The 15,918-nt window shown below is 48.5% G+C and overlaps 1 protein-coding gene across 4 annotated transcripts in view; it reads left to right on the forward strand.

Moving 5' to 3' along the window:
* The window catches only part of SH3PXD2B (SH3 and PX domains 2B), a 98,218-nt gene that overhangs the window by 42,931 nt on the left and 39,369 nt on the right, over positions 1-15,918 (forward strand). For all 4 annotated transcript variants that reach the window (XM_070569045.1, XM_070569044.1, XM_008509939.2 and 1 more), the window contains exons 4-5: positions 3,971-4,047; positions 14,549-14,640. In XM_070569045.1, coding sequence (XP_070425146.1) covers positions 3,971-4,047; positions 14,549-14,640 — 169 coding nt within the window. The remainder of the gene's footprint in view (positions 1-3,970; positions 4,048-14,548; positions 14,641-15,918) is intronic.

The raw sequence follows: 15,918 nt of genomic DNA on the forward strand, positions 1-15,918 counted from the left end.
ACTTAAATGATCAACCTGGATATTCAAGTTGAACTGGTCTCTAAATGTAGGTTTTTCTTCAAGGAAGGAAAGGAAAGCAGTGAGTTACAACTCTCTTCTGGATGCAAGGCAAAACCAGCTCTGGAAACACTTCCCAGGACGGGAAAGAACTTGAGCCGACCTTCTCCCTCGCTCCTGAGAGCTTGCGTGGTTACGTAATCCTTTCCACCCACAAGTTCACGAAATGCTGTTCTCAGGGACTTGGCCCTGTTCTCCTTGCTCGGGGTTCCCACTTGTACCTCGGAGAGGTCCCCTTGGGCCCCGGGACCCCTAGAGTGTCCCTCCCCAGCCCACCTCTTAGCTTTTCCTTGAGGCTACGGCCAAGGGCAAGGATGCCAGGAGAAATGTCCCCTCTCCTTGGGGTCAGTTTCCTGCCAGGATTGCCGCGTCAGCAGAACAAAAGCGAGTCTCATGTTAGCACAAAGGCAGGGGGAGGGGAGAGCAGCCCTGTGCAATTTTCCGTCCCAGCAAAAGCTGGAGAGGCCAGCTTGGCAGAGGATGCGGCTTGAAAAATAGGAATTACAGTTTGGCTTTCCTCCACTGTGGAAAAGAAAAGCCTGCCCGTTCCCACCGAAGGCCTGCTCTCCTCCAGCACCCTTTCCACGCCAGCACGCTGGCCTGCAGGGAGGGCCGGGGGCAGCCTCGCCTTCTTCCCACGACTCACACAGAAGCATGTCACATCAGGCACAGACGAGGGGCTGCTGCCCCATCGGCATTTCACTGGAAGTACTGGCCAGGCAGCTACTGGCCACCTGGTTCTGCCCCACAGCCCGGGGCCTGAGCGGTCACTCCAGCTATGCTGTGGGTAAACGATGAGTTAGCCCTGTGGAGGCAGGTCTCAAGAAACCAAGCTGCCGGCTGAGGAAAGATCATGTGCTCTTAATCACAGAGTTTAAGACAGTATCATCTAACCTATTTAAAAAAAAGTAATTACCCTTTTGTGAGCACCTAGGAGGCGCCAAGCCCCGTGCTGGGTGCATCGTGGAGATTACTGCTATGAGGTAGGGGCTGCTGTCCCATTTTACAGAAGAAGAGACTGAGGCTCTGAGAGTTCAATGCGTTTCCCGAGGCAGCGCAGTCAGTAAGAGACCGCCCTGCAGTTGCCCCAGGGCCTCACTGACTACACAGCCTGTGGCCTCCCCGGGAGGTGCCACTGCTGCCACGGGGCTTCCTGTCCTGCTTGCCGGCAGGGCGCCTGACGTGTCCAGAGGCTCCTGTCCTGTGAGGCCGCACGGGGAGTGGAGTGGTGCCTGGCTGTTGTGTCTCACCCCCAGGAGACATCGAAGGCTCCTGAGTTCTCCATCCTCCTCTCTCAGCCCCTGCAGGCCGAGCCTTGGATGAATTCTCTTTGGTGGCAGTGGCTCTGGGAGGGGCCGGTGCTAGCACCGTGCCTGTGGTGCATATTTTGAGTCGGGTCACAACGTTCTTAGTAAAAGGCCTGTCCACCCCATTCTCCTCCCTTCCTCTGGTTTGCAGAAAGGGAGATTATACTGTGATGGGACCAGAATGTTGGTTGTAGGGCCTCCTCTCTCATCCTGAGAAAGAGATTAGAGGGCAGGGCGCGTTTGCTGTGTGGGATTTCTCTTCACTGCACACACGCCTTAGTTTTCCTGAAGGCTCAGGACTCTCTGAGGGCTTCTAACTGCGAGTGGTCCCGCCTGTGAGGGCGGTAATTTGATTATCCCGATGATGGATGTGGGGAATGAATGGGAAAGCTCCCAGCCTTCTCTGGATTTGCGCCAGGGATGCTGAGCATGCTACAGGGCGGGGGACACTCCCACCCAGGGAAGGACCGCCCCACCCACAGTGTCTCAGGGTCCCTCCCTGTTGCCCCTCCGGGCCTGGAGGGCAGCCCCAGGGCTGGCACAGGGCCCCGCGGAGACTGCACCTGTCGAGGGAGCGAGGGATGAGACCAGCAATTCCGGGGAGCTGGGTTGTAGACCCTTTCCCACTTTGCTGCGTAATTTGCTTTTTAATTCTAAGTAACATGAAAATTTTCTGATTCCTGAAGGAAATAAATATTTATGGGAGGAACTTGGGGGAAAGCATAAAGAAGAAAAGAAAAAGGCTCTGTCTGCCCCCATCAGCAATAAGCACTTTGAACTCTGAGATGCACTTTCTTCTAGATTTTTCTTTCCTGACAAGCATGTGTATCAGAGATTTGACTGACTCATAGCGAAATTGAAACCATCACCATTATAAAGACAGGAGATTCCTTGCTATTAAGGAATATGTATTTCCTCTCACTGTATTTTTTTTAATTGGTGGAAATGAATCAAAAAAGAAAGGCTCAGTATTAGGCTAACCCTGTCTACCTGATTTCCTAATAGTGCTCTTTTGCCCAAGGATAAGTTATCTAATTGTTTAAAGTGTTACATTAACCATGTGGCCTTTGTGGATGCAAATCTCCCTCACCACTTGCCTTGCAAATCTTTACATCAAAGGCTCCTTCCCATCGTCCCTTTCGGTTCTGTCCTATTGTGAAAACTCTTGCAGACCTTTCCTACCCTCCTGTTCCTGCCCACGCGAGCTTGATCTGTGGATCAAGAGCCACCTTGGAACAGTGGTTAATCTCTCCTCGCCCTGCCAGCCTCCTGACCCCATCTCCTCTCCTTACCCCACGTCCCTGGGCCAGAAGCAGGTGAAGCTCTTGGCAGATCTCCGTGCTCCGCTGTCTGGAGAGCCGTGGTCTCCCTGTGCCTTCCTCTTCGCCCTGCCCCCAGAGACCTCCTGCATAAGCGTGGCAGAGCAGCTCATCTCCGCCCCCCGCCTCTTTGGCCCTCCTTGATGTCTTATTCCTGACTTGGCCCACCCCCCGCCCATATGACAGATCCAGAATGGCGAACCCAGGCTGTGTTGATCCTGTTCGTGTGCTTTGCCACCATCTCCCCACAAGGGGGTCTCCTCTTAGACTCAGAAACCCACCGCTTTGCTTGAAACAAACGTCACCCATGACATTTCAGCGTCTTGGGTATTTCCAGAGACCCTCGGTGGCATCATTTATGTGTTTGTCTTTGCCTGTGAACCGCCTCCTCCGCCATCCATTGTACTGGAGGCCCTGGTGCTACATCATCCCAGTGTTCCGGACCATTCTCTCAGTTAGATGGGGGGCGGGGGTAGGAAGGCCAGGAAGGCTTCTGTTACAAACAACTGCCTGGGGAAGAAGCTGGAGAGATTTGTCATCCTGGCAGGTGGAATCCCCTTCATATATTCACCAAATGTTAGTGCCATGTGGTGAGGGCGCAAAATTGACTAAGGCCCAGTCAGTTGCTATTTGTGCAGAGCCCCACGACTGGTGGGAAAGAAGAAGGTGTGGAAATCGACAATGTGATGTGTGCAATCAGAAAGAGACAGGAGCTCTTAACCCGTTTGAAAGTGGTTGAGAGTTTCCCAACAGGGGTGGTGGATGAGGTTGGATGGGGAGGGCATTCCAGACAGAGGGAGAGGCACAGAATCATGGAAGAACATGGACTGACTGGGGAACGTGAGGCTAAAGCAGAGGTGTACGAGGAAGGAGGAGGAAAGGAGACTGAACTGTTGTGTTAGGACATACCTGAGTGTCCATGATACTGCTCACCCATCTGAGAATCCTAGAGTTGGACGAGGGACCTCAGACCATCAGGTCTAACCTTCCTTCCTCGTTGTGTAGGCGCCCCTTCCGTGGATTGGTTCCCACCTCCCTAATCTCACCAGAACTCACCCACTGGGTCCTGCTCCCTCAAGCACTTGCACTGGAGCTGTGACTGGGGCCTTGGAGGATCACACGTGGGGTCGTCCAGGCCCTATGGACGTCCAGCACGGGGTGCTGAGGGCAGCCAGGAATTTGGGTACCACTCAGACCTACCAGAGACATCCACATCCCCATCATCCCAGGTTGCTGACAGCTCATCACTGCTCCTTTGTAACGCACGTGCACTCTCACCTTCTGCAGGCAAAATTCTCTTCCGACGCAGCCACATCCGGGACGTGGCGGTCAAACGCCTGATACCGATTGATGAATACTGTAAGGTACGTCTGAGAAGTGCTGGCACTTCCCTGTGTCTCACATCTTTCCTGTGTTTTTTTTTTTCTTTTCTCTTCCTGGCTACAAGATTCTTTTTGTGAGAAATCTGTACAGTTGAAAGAAGTGTGTAGAAATTAGAAAATGCAATCACCCATGATCCCTCAACTCAGAGGCAACAATGGTGACGGTTTCTACCTTGTTCCTTTCTATCTTCTCTCCCTGCGTGCATTTCTTTACACTGTTGAGACCATCCCCTTGTGTTATTTTTGTTACTGTTTCTCTTTTCTTAAAGATTGTAGTAGAAGAATTTCCCCATGCTATTAAAAAATCTTGAGCCTACTTTTAATGGCTGCATAGTATTTCACTGTGTGTGAATGTTCCAAAAGTTATTCAGCCAACCCCTATTGATGGACAGTGCAGCTGGCTTCCAGTCCCTTGAATGTTCTAAACCACAGGAGCCTGCCTTCTGGTTATGTATCGTTTGGCTTGGGGATGTAAAAGAAGCATATTTTTCTTTTGTTTAGCTTCCCTTATCTTTAATATTTATTGCTCTGACTTAAAAGCACTAGCAATTCTGATGGGACAAGGGTGGGAACAGCAAGAAATGCCTTAAAAATGGAGCAGTGAATGCTCTCTCCCACTAAGATCAAGAACAAAGCAAGTGTATTTGCTCTGTCCACTTCTGTTCTCTATTTTGCTGGAGGTTCCAGCCAGTGTAAGCTGCCAAGAAAAAGAAATAGAAGGCATAGAGGTTGGAAAGGAAGAAGTAAGATTGCCTTGACTCACGGATGACGCGATTCTGTTGTAGCAAATCTTAAGGGATCCCCAGAGAACCTGCTAGAACTGATAACGAGATTAGTGAGATCATAGGATACAAGATCAGTATACAAAAATCACTTGTATTTCTACACACTAGTAACGAACAACTCAAAAATGAAATCAGGAAAATAATTCCACTCACAGTAGCATCAAAAAGAATAAAATACTGGGGCCAACCTGGTGTCATAGTGGTTAAGTTCGTGCAATCCGCTTCAGCAGCCCATGGTCGCAGGTTCAGATCCCAGGTGCAGACCTACACGCTGCTCATCAAGCCGTACTGTGGTGGCATCCCAGATACAAAAAATAGAGGAAGATTGCCACACGTTAGCTTAGCAACAATCTTCCTCCAGCAAAAAGAGGAAGGTTGGCAACAGATGTTCGATCAGGGCCAATCTTCCTCACCAAAAAAAATAATAATAATAAAATAAAATACTTAGAAATAAATTTAATGAAAGAATATAAGGTTTGTACACTGAAACTACAATACATTCCTGAAAGAAATTAAAGAAGCTCTAAATTAATGAAGACACATTCCACACTCGTGGATTGGAAGACTCAATAGGGTTAAAATGGCAGTTATCCCTCAGTTGATCTGCAGATTCAATATAATCTCTTCAAAATCCGAGTAGGCTTTTTTTCTAGAAATTAACAGTCTGATCCTAAAGTGTATGGGAAAATGCAAGGGACCCAAAATAGCCAAAACAATTTTGAAAAAGAGCAAACTTGGAAGGCTTCCATTACCCATTTTCAGACCTTCCTACAAAGCTGCAGTAATCCAGACAGTGTGGCGCTGCCGTGAGGAGAGGGGACGGGGCAGTGCAACATAATTGAGAGTCTAGAAATAAACTCTATAAAATGTATAGTCAGTTGCTTTTCAACAAAGGTGCCCAGAAATTCAATAGGAAAAGGATAATCTTTTCACAAATACTGTGGGATAATAGGCTATCCATGTGCCCTCCAAAAAAATTGTTGGACCCTTACCTCACACCATGCAAAAAAATCAAAATGGATCATGGACCTAAACATAAGAGCTAAAACTATAAGACTTCTAGAAGAAAACATAGGAGGAAATCTTCATGACCTTGGTTTAGATAGAGTTCATAGATATGACACCGAAAAAGTAAAACTGGTAAATTGGACTTTACTAAACTTAGAAACTTCTGAGCTTCAAAAGATACCACATAGAGACCAGCCCGGTGGCACAGCAGTTAAGTGCACACGTTCCACTTCAGTGGCCCCGGGTTCACCAGTTCAGATCCCAGGTGCGTACATGGCACTGCTTGGCAAGCCATGCTGTGGCAGGCGTCCCACATATAGAGTGGAGGAAGATGGGCACGGATGTGAGCTCAGGGCCAGTCTTCCTCAGCAAAAAGAGGAGGATTGGCAGCAGATGTTAGCTCAGGGCTAATCTTCCTCAAAAAAAAAAAAAAGATACCATGAAGAAAATGAAAAGACATACCACAGATTCAGAGGAAATGTTTATAAATCTTATATCTGATAAGGGACTTGTATTGAGACCATATAAAGAACTCAACTCAATAATAAAAAGACAACCCAGTTTAAAAACAGAAAAAAGATTTGAATGGAAATTTCACAGAAGACATATGATGGTTAATAAGCTCATAAAGGTGTTCAGCATCATTAATCATAAGGGCAATGCAAAACAAAGCCATTATGAGATACCTACACAGCCATTAGACTGGCTGTAATCAACATAACAGACAAGACCCAGAGTGGGTGAGGATGTGGAGGAACCAGAGCCCTCATTCTGGTGGGGAGTATGATGGAAAGCTGCTTTGGAAAACAGTTGGGCAGTTTCTTAAAAAGTTAAATTTACCATATGACCACTCTTAGGTATGTACTCAAGAGAATTGAAAACTTATGTCCACACAAAGACTTGGATGCAAACGTTCATAGCAGCATTAATCATAATGGCCAAAAATTGAAAGCAATCCATATGTCCATCATCTGGTGAATAGATAAAGAAAATGTGGAATATCTATACAATAAAATATTATTCGATAGTAAAATGCAGTGCAATACTGATAAATGTTATATTTATAAATGGATGAATCTCAAAAATACGTTGCTAAGTGAAAGAAGCCAGATGCAAAAAGACTATATACTGTATGATTCCATTTATATGAAATTTGCAGAAAAGGCAAATTTATAGAGACAGAAAGCAGATCAGTGGTTTCCTGGGCCTGGGGGCGGTGGAAGCAGAGATCGACTGCAAATTAGGTTGGGGGAAATTTTTGAGCTGATGGAAAAGTTCTAAAACTAGATTGTGGTGATGGTTGCACAACTCTGTAATTTACTAAATATCACTGAATTGTGTACTTAAAATGGGTGAATTTTATGGTATGTAAATTATACTTCAATAAATCTGTAAAAAAATTTAAAGGGGGCAGTGTGGGCGTAGATGACCTCTCTCTTGGCAGGGGATGTCGGGGAAGGGTGGAAAATCATTCATGATTGAGGGTCTTCTCTTTGCCAGACGTTGACCTCATTTCGTCTCACTGATAACCTTGAGAAGTATGTTGTATTATTCCCATTGTGTGGATGAAGAAGTGGAGGCCCACCAAACTTCCTCCCAATGACTGTATTGGAGCATTTGAGAGTTGAACCCAGGCACTCATGTGCTGCTGATGGCCTCTCTAAGAAAGTAAAAATTCAAGAGGCCAAAATATTCAAGCATGTATTTCATAGAGGCAGATAAACTCAGGCTCTTCTCTCCTAAGGACATCTGCAAAAAGGGGTGGGGTGAGGGGCAGGGACAGTCACTCCAGCACAGAGACACCACTGCTGCCTCCCGGCTTTCAGAGCAAACCTCAGATCTTGTCTTTGTCCCTTTCCAAACTTCTAGAGCCTGAAATACCTTTGTCCATTCCCTGCTGGCAAGACCCTTGGGGTCACCCTGCCCAGCTGGGAAGTTCCTGCTTGTATCTCCCCCAGAAACTGTTGTCCTTCAGCCCAGAGTATGCTATCCTGCTTCCTCCCCCGCCCACCCAACTTCTCTCCAGAGTCACACTTTCCTCACACCTGGGGCTTCACAAACCCCTGGACATTCGATTTGAAAAGGGAAGTTTAAAATCCTGAAGCGATAAGAGATGGCAGCGGCTGCCTGCATCTGGCTGATGTTTGGCATGTCAGAGGTCATGAATGTGCCTGGATTAAGCACAGCGAAGAAACTGCTCATGTTATGTGAGCCACATGGAAGTTACCACCCCCTGCTATTAATGCATTGTAAGAAGCAGAGTGGGTATTTGGGGTTTTGGTTGGCCAGATTCCTTGGGCTTGGCTTCAAGGGAACCGTCTTCCTGGAAGGAGAGGAAACCATCCCCTTTATCACAAAGTCTGTGAAGTCTTTTGTAGACCGCGTAGGCTTTCACATGACGCTTGGGTATCTGTTATTGACATCATTGTGGGCTGACTTAAGCCAATTTAATTTATCACCATTAGCTTTATTTTAGTAGAAATTGGTAATCTCCAATAGATAAAGATAGATAAGGGCTGTAGATATCCTGAGACCCAGCTACCAGGTGGATATTACAATGGAAGAAACTTTCTGCTCTACCAGACCTATTATAAAGTTATGGTAACTAACATAGTATGGTGGTCGCACGAGGACAGACAGACCACTTGAAGAAAGCAGAGAATCCAGAAGCAGACCCCTGCGTATTTGGACACTTTGACGCTGACAAAGCTGGCCTTGCAGATCATTGAGGAGAGGTTGGAGTCCTCCGTGAATGGGTATCCATATGGGAAAAAACAAGAAGGATAGCTAACCCCCACCTCACGCCACACGTGTACTCATTTCCAAGAAAATTAAAGACCTCAATGTAAGAAGCTATGCTATAAAAAGTTTTAGAAGATTAAAAATAGGAGAATGTCTTCATAATCTTTAGGTATAAAGGGATTCCTAAAGACACAAACAGGCCCAGCCACAAAAAGATTGATTTATTTGAGTATATGAAATTTAAGAATTTCTAGTCATCAAAAGACACGATGAAAACAAGACTCCGCCAAATCCTGCCACACATTCAGCGTTTATTACCCAGCGGCTCCCTAAACAGCCTCTCAAGTTGTTCTGTAAGCTCATTGAAACACCAGCTGTCTGTCTGACACTGCTTTGCATGAAAGTTTCCTCGAGACAGATGCCACATATCCTAGTGGCAGGATCAGCTGATCCTAACTGTGGTCTGACAGTGAAATCCTCAAGAAGTGGAACCCAGAGGATTTGGAATCCGGGACCCGGGACCCCGTTCTGAAGGATGTGCAATGCTGGGCTCGCCAAGTTCTGTTTATTCAAGGGCCTGAGCGTCTGGGAACACCCCTGTTTTTGGCAGTAAAGAAAATCATTTCTAACAGCTGTTAGGCTGGTGAATAAAAGCTGTGGGGTTGGTCAGAGGTGAAGTTAACTGAAGCCCCAAAGTATGAAGCAGTCTTTTCTTCAGGGAGGCCCCGTGGTTGGGGTCTTTCACTTCTAAGGCACTGATTCCCAATGATGGTACTTTGCATATTAATAACCATCATTAGTGAGTAGCTTAAATCTGACACACACACACACACACACACACACACACCCCTACCTATGAGTGTGCATGCCGATGCCATGATATTTTAAACTGTAGGCAGTATAATAGCAGTGTTTACCAGACTCCAGTCACTTGAGACCTCCCTTTAAGATTTTTATCATATCTGGCCACCTATATTATTATTAATATTTTTTAATTTAACTCACTTTTTAACTTCTTAAAAAATATATATTTTAGAGGAAATTTTATATCACAATTGTAATATAAAACTGGTATCACATGCCATAAAAGTAAAAACAGAAACAATGAAACAACAACAACAAAAAATGTTTTGAGATCTAGCCAGCTGCTGCTGCCGCCTGCAAGGCTCTGTGGAAACGGTCCTGCTCTCGGGAAACAAGTTACAGAAGTGTTTCTTCCAGGAATTTTACAGTTTCAGGTCTTATTTTCAAGTCTTTAATCCACATGTTGAGTTGATTTTTGTGGACGGTGTAAGATAAGGGCCCAGTTTCATTCTTCTGCGTGTGGCTAGCCAGTTTTCCCGACACCGTTCGTTGACGAGACTGTCCGTCCCCCATCGTGTGTTCTTGGCGCCTTTGTTGAAGACACTTGACCACGTGCACGGATTTTATTTCAGGGCTCTTGGCAGTGATTTCACAGATATGACACCAAAAGCACAGGCAACAAGAACGAAAATAAACAAGTGGGACTACATCAGACTAAAAACCTTCTGCACAGCAAAGGAAATAATCAACAGAGTGAAAAGGCAACCCACAAGATGGGAGAAAATATTTGCAAGTCCTATATCTGAGGGGTTAATCTCTAAAATATGTAAGGAACTCATACATCGCAATAGCAAAAAAGCTAAAACCCAATTTAAAAATGGGCCAAGGATTTGAATAGATATTTCCCCAAAGAAGATATACAAATGACCAACAAGTATATGAAAAAAGGCTCAGTGTTACTAATCGTCAGGGAAATGCAAATCAAAACCACAATGAGCTATCACCCCACACCTGTCGGGATAGCTGTTTTCAAAACAACATCAACAAGACAAGAAGTATTGGTGAGGACGTGGAGGAATTGGAACCCTTGCGTTCTGTTGGTGGGAATGCAAAATGCAGCTGCTATGGAAAACGGTATGGAGGTTCCTCAAGAAAATTAAAAATAGAATTTCCATATGATCCAGCAATCCCCACTTCTGGGTATTTATTCGTGGGAATTGAAGTCAGGATGTGGAATTGATATTAACGCTCCCGTGTTCATTGCAGCACTATTCACAATAGCCAAGGTGTGGAAACACTCTAAACGTGGTTTCTACGTATGATGGAATACTATTCAGCCTTTAACAAGAAGGCAGGTCTGCAATATGTGGCAGTGCGGGTGGACCATAAAGACACTGTGCTGACTGAAATAAGCCCATCACAGAAAGGTAAAATCCTGCGTGATTCCACTTACATGAGCCGTCTAAAACAGCCAAATTCATAGACTCAGAGTGAGATGGTGGTTGCCAAGGGCTGTGGGGACAGAATGTGGGGAATTAGTGATCAACGGGCATGAGGTTGCAGTGAAGCAAGATGAATAAGCCCTAGAGATCTGTGTACAACGGCCAACAATACCATACTGCGCACTGAAAAAGTCACTGAGGGTAGATCTCACGTTAAGTGTTCTTACTATAATAAAATAAAGTTTTGAAAAAGAAAGAGAAGTGTTAACTCTCTGGAGCGTTCTTCTTTAAGTTAAATTGGATTGGAAAAAAACCTGAGGAAACCCAACCTTTCTCCCTAGCCAAGGCGTCGTCATTTGATGTCATCCCCGTGCTGACTCTGTCATCACCCCTGGGAACCGGTTCACTGTTGTAGTTGGTACAGTGGAGACAGCCAAAGGGTAAACGTCCGTTTATCAAGCAGCTGGTATATGGTGGAGACCTGACAGCCACTTTCTCACTCATTCTGTGGCACCACCTTCCGAGGTGGCGTTAGTTATTTCCACTTTACAGATGAGCACACTGAGGCTCCTAGCGGTGATGGCACTTGGCCAGAGTCACACAGCTAGGAACCCACAGCCAGCGTCGGGAGCTGGGGCTGTCTGACCTTTTGTCATCCCCCTGATCAAGCAGGACCTGCTCTCCTCCCCTCTCCTTTCATCCCTCCGTCCACCATCCACATCTGGCCAAAGGGCCAGGATTCCTTCCGCGGCAGAACCAAGTTTTCCTGGAACTGTAGTTCTTTGTCTTTACTGACCAAACCCAAGACAATTCTAGAGTTTTTCAGAAGCAGTTTATTTCTCTGCCCAGGTCACGTTTTCATTGCTAGCCTGTCCTTCCAGAAGGAAAGGAGCAAAGATCTAAGCCTTCAGCCACCTTTTGTTAGTAACCCGGCTTATTTTACTGTTTGGCGGTTTGGTCTGGCTTTCGCTTCCTAGGAATTCCACAAAACAGAAGAGAACTTGGCATTGCGGGGAGGTTTCTGAGGACCACCTTGTGCCCACCCTCGCTGGTCCATTCGAGGCCTCTGCCCCTTTCTGCAGGGAGTGCCCTGCGAGTCCCCTCTAGATAGAGACCGTGGCCTCCTCGGGGCCCACCCGGCTCTCCCGAGACGGGCCACGTGGCCACGCACAGGCCTCTGTCTCGTGTCATTAACCCAGCGGACACTTTTCGCCAGTGTCCGTCTCCCCAGCACTGTGTGGACACGCAGGGAAAGGGCAGGAGGGACAGCCGCACGCCCCTGCCCTCTGGATTCAGGCTGGAGGAGCTGCGGTCGGTCAGCCCAGGGCCCTCAAGTCCAGTCACTGCACCAGAGCCTCCGCTTGCCTATCTCTGAATGGGCCAGCGCTCCCAGGACGACGCGAGGTGACGCAGACAATCCCGTTCAGGAGCAGTGGAGAGCCAAGCCGACAGAGGACGTGTTGTCACTGCGGTCTGGGGCGAACCGCGGGCTAGCTGCCCCCAGAGCCAGTGCACCGCACCATCCAGTGTATCACCAGCCCCTTCACTACGTGCTTCCTCCTGCAAGAGCTGCAGGATTTCAGGGGACAGAGAGGCCCACAGGGGGCCCCAGGACAGCAGCTTGTCGTGGGCAGGAGGGTGAATACTCGCGGCTCCAAGCCAGAAAGAGAAGGGGGTCAGAAGCCGGAGTGGGGGAGGGAAGTGCCTGCTCTCTCCCCACTGGGCTCTCTGCCTCCGGCCTGGAAAAAGCCAGTCCCTGGGGATTCCCTGCAGAGCAGGAGCTGCTGCAAGGCTCATACAAAAATCAATGAGCCACAAACACCAGGCCCTTCAGGTCAGCAGCCTTCACCCCCAAAGGACAGAGAATGGACAGTGACCAGGGAAGGCACCTTACTAAAGCACGTCCACCCCCTCACATGTGGTCTTCTCCGTTGGGTCTGGGGTGGTGGCATCTGGGTTTAGCTTCAAGTCAGAGCCTGACTCAAAGGCCAAGTAGGGTCAGCAGCCCAAGTGACCATCAATAGATGAATGGGTAAACAAGATGTGGTCTGCACATACGATGGAATATTATTCAGCCTTGAAAAGGAAGGAAATTGCAACACGTGCTACACCGTGGATGAACCTCTGAGGACATTAGGCTAAGTGAAAGCAGCCAGTCATAACAGGACAAACACTGTATGATTCCATTCATATGAGATACCAAGAGCGGTCAGATTCGCAGAGACAGAAAGTAGAACGGCGTCGGCCGGGAGCTGGGGAGGAGGATGGGAGTTCGTGTTTACTGGGCACAGGGTTTTGGTTTTGCAGGGTGAGAAGAGTTCTGTGGACGGGTGGCAGTGATGGCTACACAACAGTGTGAATGTACTTAATGCCACTAACTGGACACCTAAAAATGGTTAAGATGGTAAATTGTAGGTTATGTGTATTTTACCACAATTAAAACTTTCTAAAGATTGGAAGAATAAATCACGTAGGGTCAAAACACCCTGCGGCCCTGTAGAAGGTGCCGCACTGGAGACCCCGTCTGTCGCGCCACTGGTCCGTCACAGCCCGGTGGCAGGGCTGGAGCATCCCTTGGTGGAGGGTGAGCTTTTAGAGACTTGTTATCCAGAACGTACAAGACACGTCTGTCCCACTCCGGTCTCGCACTCAGCATGGCAGGAAGGCACACTGGGCGCCAGGGAACTGAGGCCTCTGCGGAGAGCGCGGCGTCCGCCTCCCTCCGCAGCGTGCGCTGGGGCTGAGGTGGCTGGTGGCGTTGCCTGTGCTGTTGAAATCAGTGCGCATGCACAGGCACTTTCCCTGCACGGAGGTTTGTAGTAACGTGTGTGAGTAAAACGACTGCTGTGCTTGGGTCTGCGTCCTCAGGGCCTGGGTGGGGGCCGCTTAAGGAAACATTTGTTCAACTGAGATCCTTTCACGATTGGGAAAGGATCTCATGTTCTCTCCTGTTTGGCACAGAAACCAGTGTGGTTCTTGGCACAAAGAAAATGTCCCTTGAATCATTGTTGGTAGATAAGCCGGCACGACCAATGCCTCGTCCCACTGTGTGCCCTCCACCCGCCTCCTCGTCCAGCCCGTTGGCAGAGTCACTTGAGGCTCCTTTGACTGATGCACTGGCATGGCAGATTAACCTGGCCTCGGGCCGTGGGAGATACCAGGTGTCTGAACCCCTCATCACCCTGGGACCTTCCAAACTCTACCTGAATCACAGAACAGTCCCTTCCTTTAACACTGCAGATCCATGAGGTAAGACATGCAGGCGTGTTGTCACAACCTAAATGTCCACCGGTAGGCAGCAAGTTGAATAGAGTACAATACATCCAATATCCAATAAAGCAGACACCCAATATCCAGTGTAGACGATGTCGTGGGGGAATAATGACAGGCCATGGAGTTCATAGTGTATTGTTTTGTCTAAATATGCATATGTTATTTGTCCAAATATTTGTGTAATATACATGTATATATACACACTGTGTTTGTGTGTGTCTGGTCCTCAAACCAGCAGCAGCGTTGTCACCAGGGAACTTGCTAGAAGCACGCATTCTCAGGCCCCACCTGCTGAATTAGAACCTCCGGGTGGGGGCCCAGCAGTCGTGTTTCGACAGCCCCCGGGTGGTTCTGCCACAGGCCCGACTCTGAGAAGCCCTGGCTCAGGGCCTTCCTGACGCCCTGTCCTTTCTGCCTGTGTCTTCCCAGGCCCTGATCCAGCTGCCCCCCTATATCTCTCAGTGTGACGAGGTGCTGCAGTTCTTCGAGACGAGGCCTGAGGACCTGAATCCCCCCAAAGAGTAAGTTGGTTTGCGGACCTCCCCAGAGCGCCCTCACCGCCTCCCTTCTGCCGGGCCGGCCCGGGAGGAGTTGGAGGGAAGCAAAGTGAGAATTAAACTGGATCCCGCGGGCTGAGCCTTCGTGTAGCCCTCGCAGTCGCTGTAAGTGGGTAACGATGGCGGAGTTCTAGAGGGGAAGAAGCTGGCCGAGTGTCACTCCTGGAGTCCCCGAGCACGCTGCACTCACCCGAGCGTGTTGGCACTAAGACTGAGCCCAGGAGGCAGGGGCTGTGCGGTGACTCGTCTCGGGGCCTCGTCCACGAGGGGCGATGTGCTCAGGACTTTAGGGATGTGAATGAATGAGTGACCGAAACCTGCTCGAGGTCCCCTCACTAGTGAGTGACGGGACCAGGATTTGATCCTGGTCAGCCGGGCTCCAAAGCTGTCCAGAATGTCCACGCAGCCCCTGCCTCCCTCTTTCTTCTCCCTGCACAGACGGCGAGCTCTCCCAGATGCCTGTCAGTGCATATCCCCGGCTGCCCGGTGCCCATCACACCAAGGTCAACACCCCCTGCCTGCCGGCCCTTCCAGACCAAGAGCTGATAGCACCAGCAGCCCTGCCAGCATGAAACACTGACATACATGCACAGAGACTTTATAAAAGCCCCTTTTGGGGAAAGACAATCATATTTGTCTGCAGAAAGAAGGGATCTGGCTAATGGAGAAATCATAATTGGAGGAGGACACCAGGTCACTCGCTGGTGCTGGGGCCCTCCTGGGGTCACAGGAGCAAGAGCTGCTGGGGTTTGGGGTCCATTTGGGCCCCATCAGGAAGGGCTGAGAAGTGCCAGCCTGGCTGTGTTACGGGAGAAGTGTGAGTCCCAGCTCTGACCTCAGCCTGTCCCCACACAGCGCTAGGAGCCCAGGCCTATGTTTGCTAAACAGGTGCCGTGTGCTGAGCACGTGGCGTATGTTGAGCTAGAAAGGCTCCTGTTGCTTGTTGGAAATAAGTCTGTTAAAGTCACAAAGCTTATCTTTAAATAGACCCGTAAGGAGAAAGCATCAAAGAGTTTTGACAAGTGAAATCAGGCCGTTTATATATACACAGCAATGTGCAGAAGCAAGTTCAGAGGTCACAGATAGTTGATCCCTCAGGACTAATGGTTTAGCTACACAAAGATGAGTAAACTTAACTTTCTGCAATAAGCATGTTCCAGTAAGTACCGTTTCCTGTGACAAGCACGGAGTGCGGGCACACAGCTTCTCAGAGCCAGCACGCAGAAGTGCGGCTTTAGAATT

Source organism: Equus przewalskii, chromosome 13 (genome assembly GCF_037783145.1).
Source record: "Equus przewalskii isolate Varuska chromosome 13, EquPr2, whole genome shotgun sequence".
Taxonomy (NCBI): domain Eukaryota; kingdom Metazoa; phylum Chordata; class Mammalia; order Perissodactyla; family Equidae; genus Equus; species Equus przewalskii.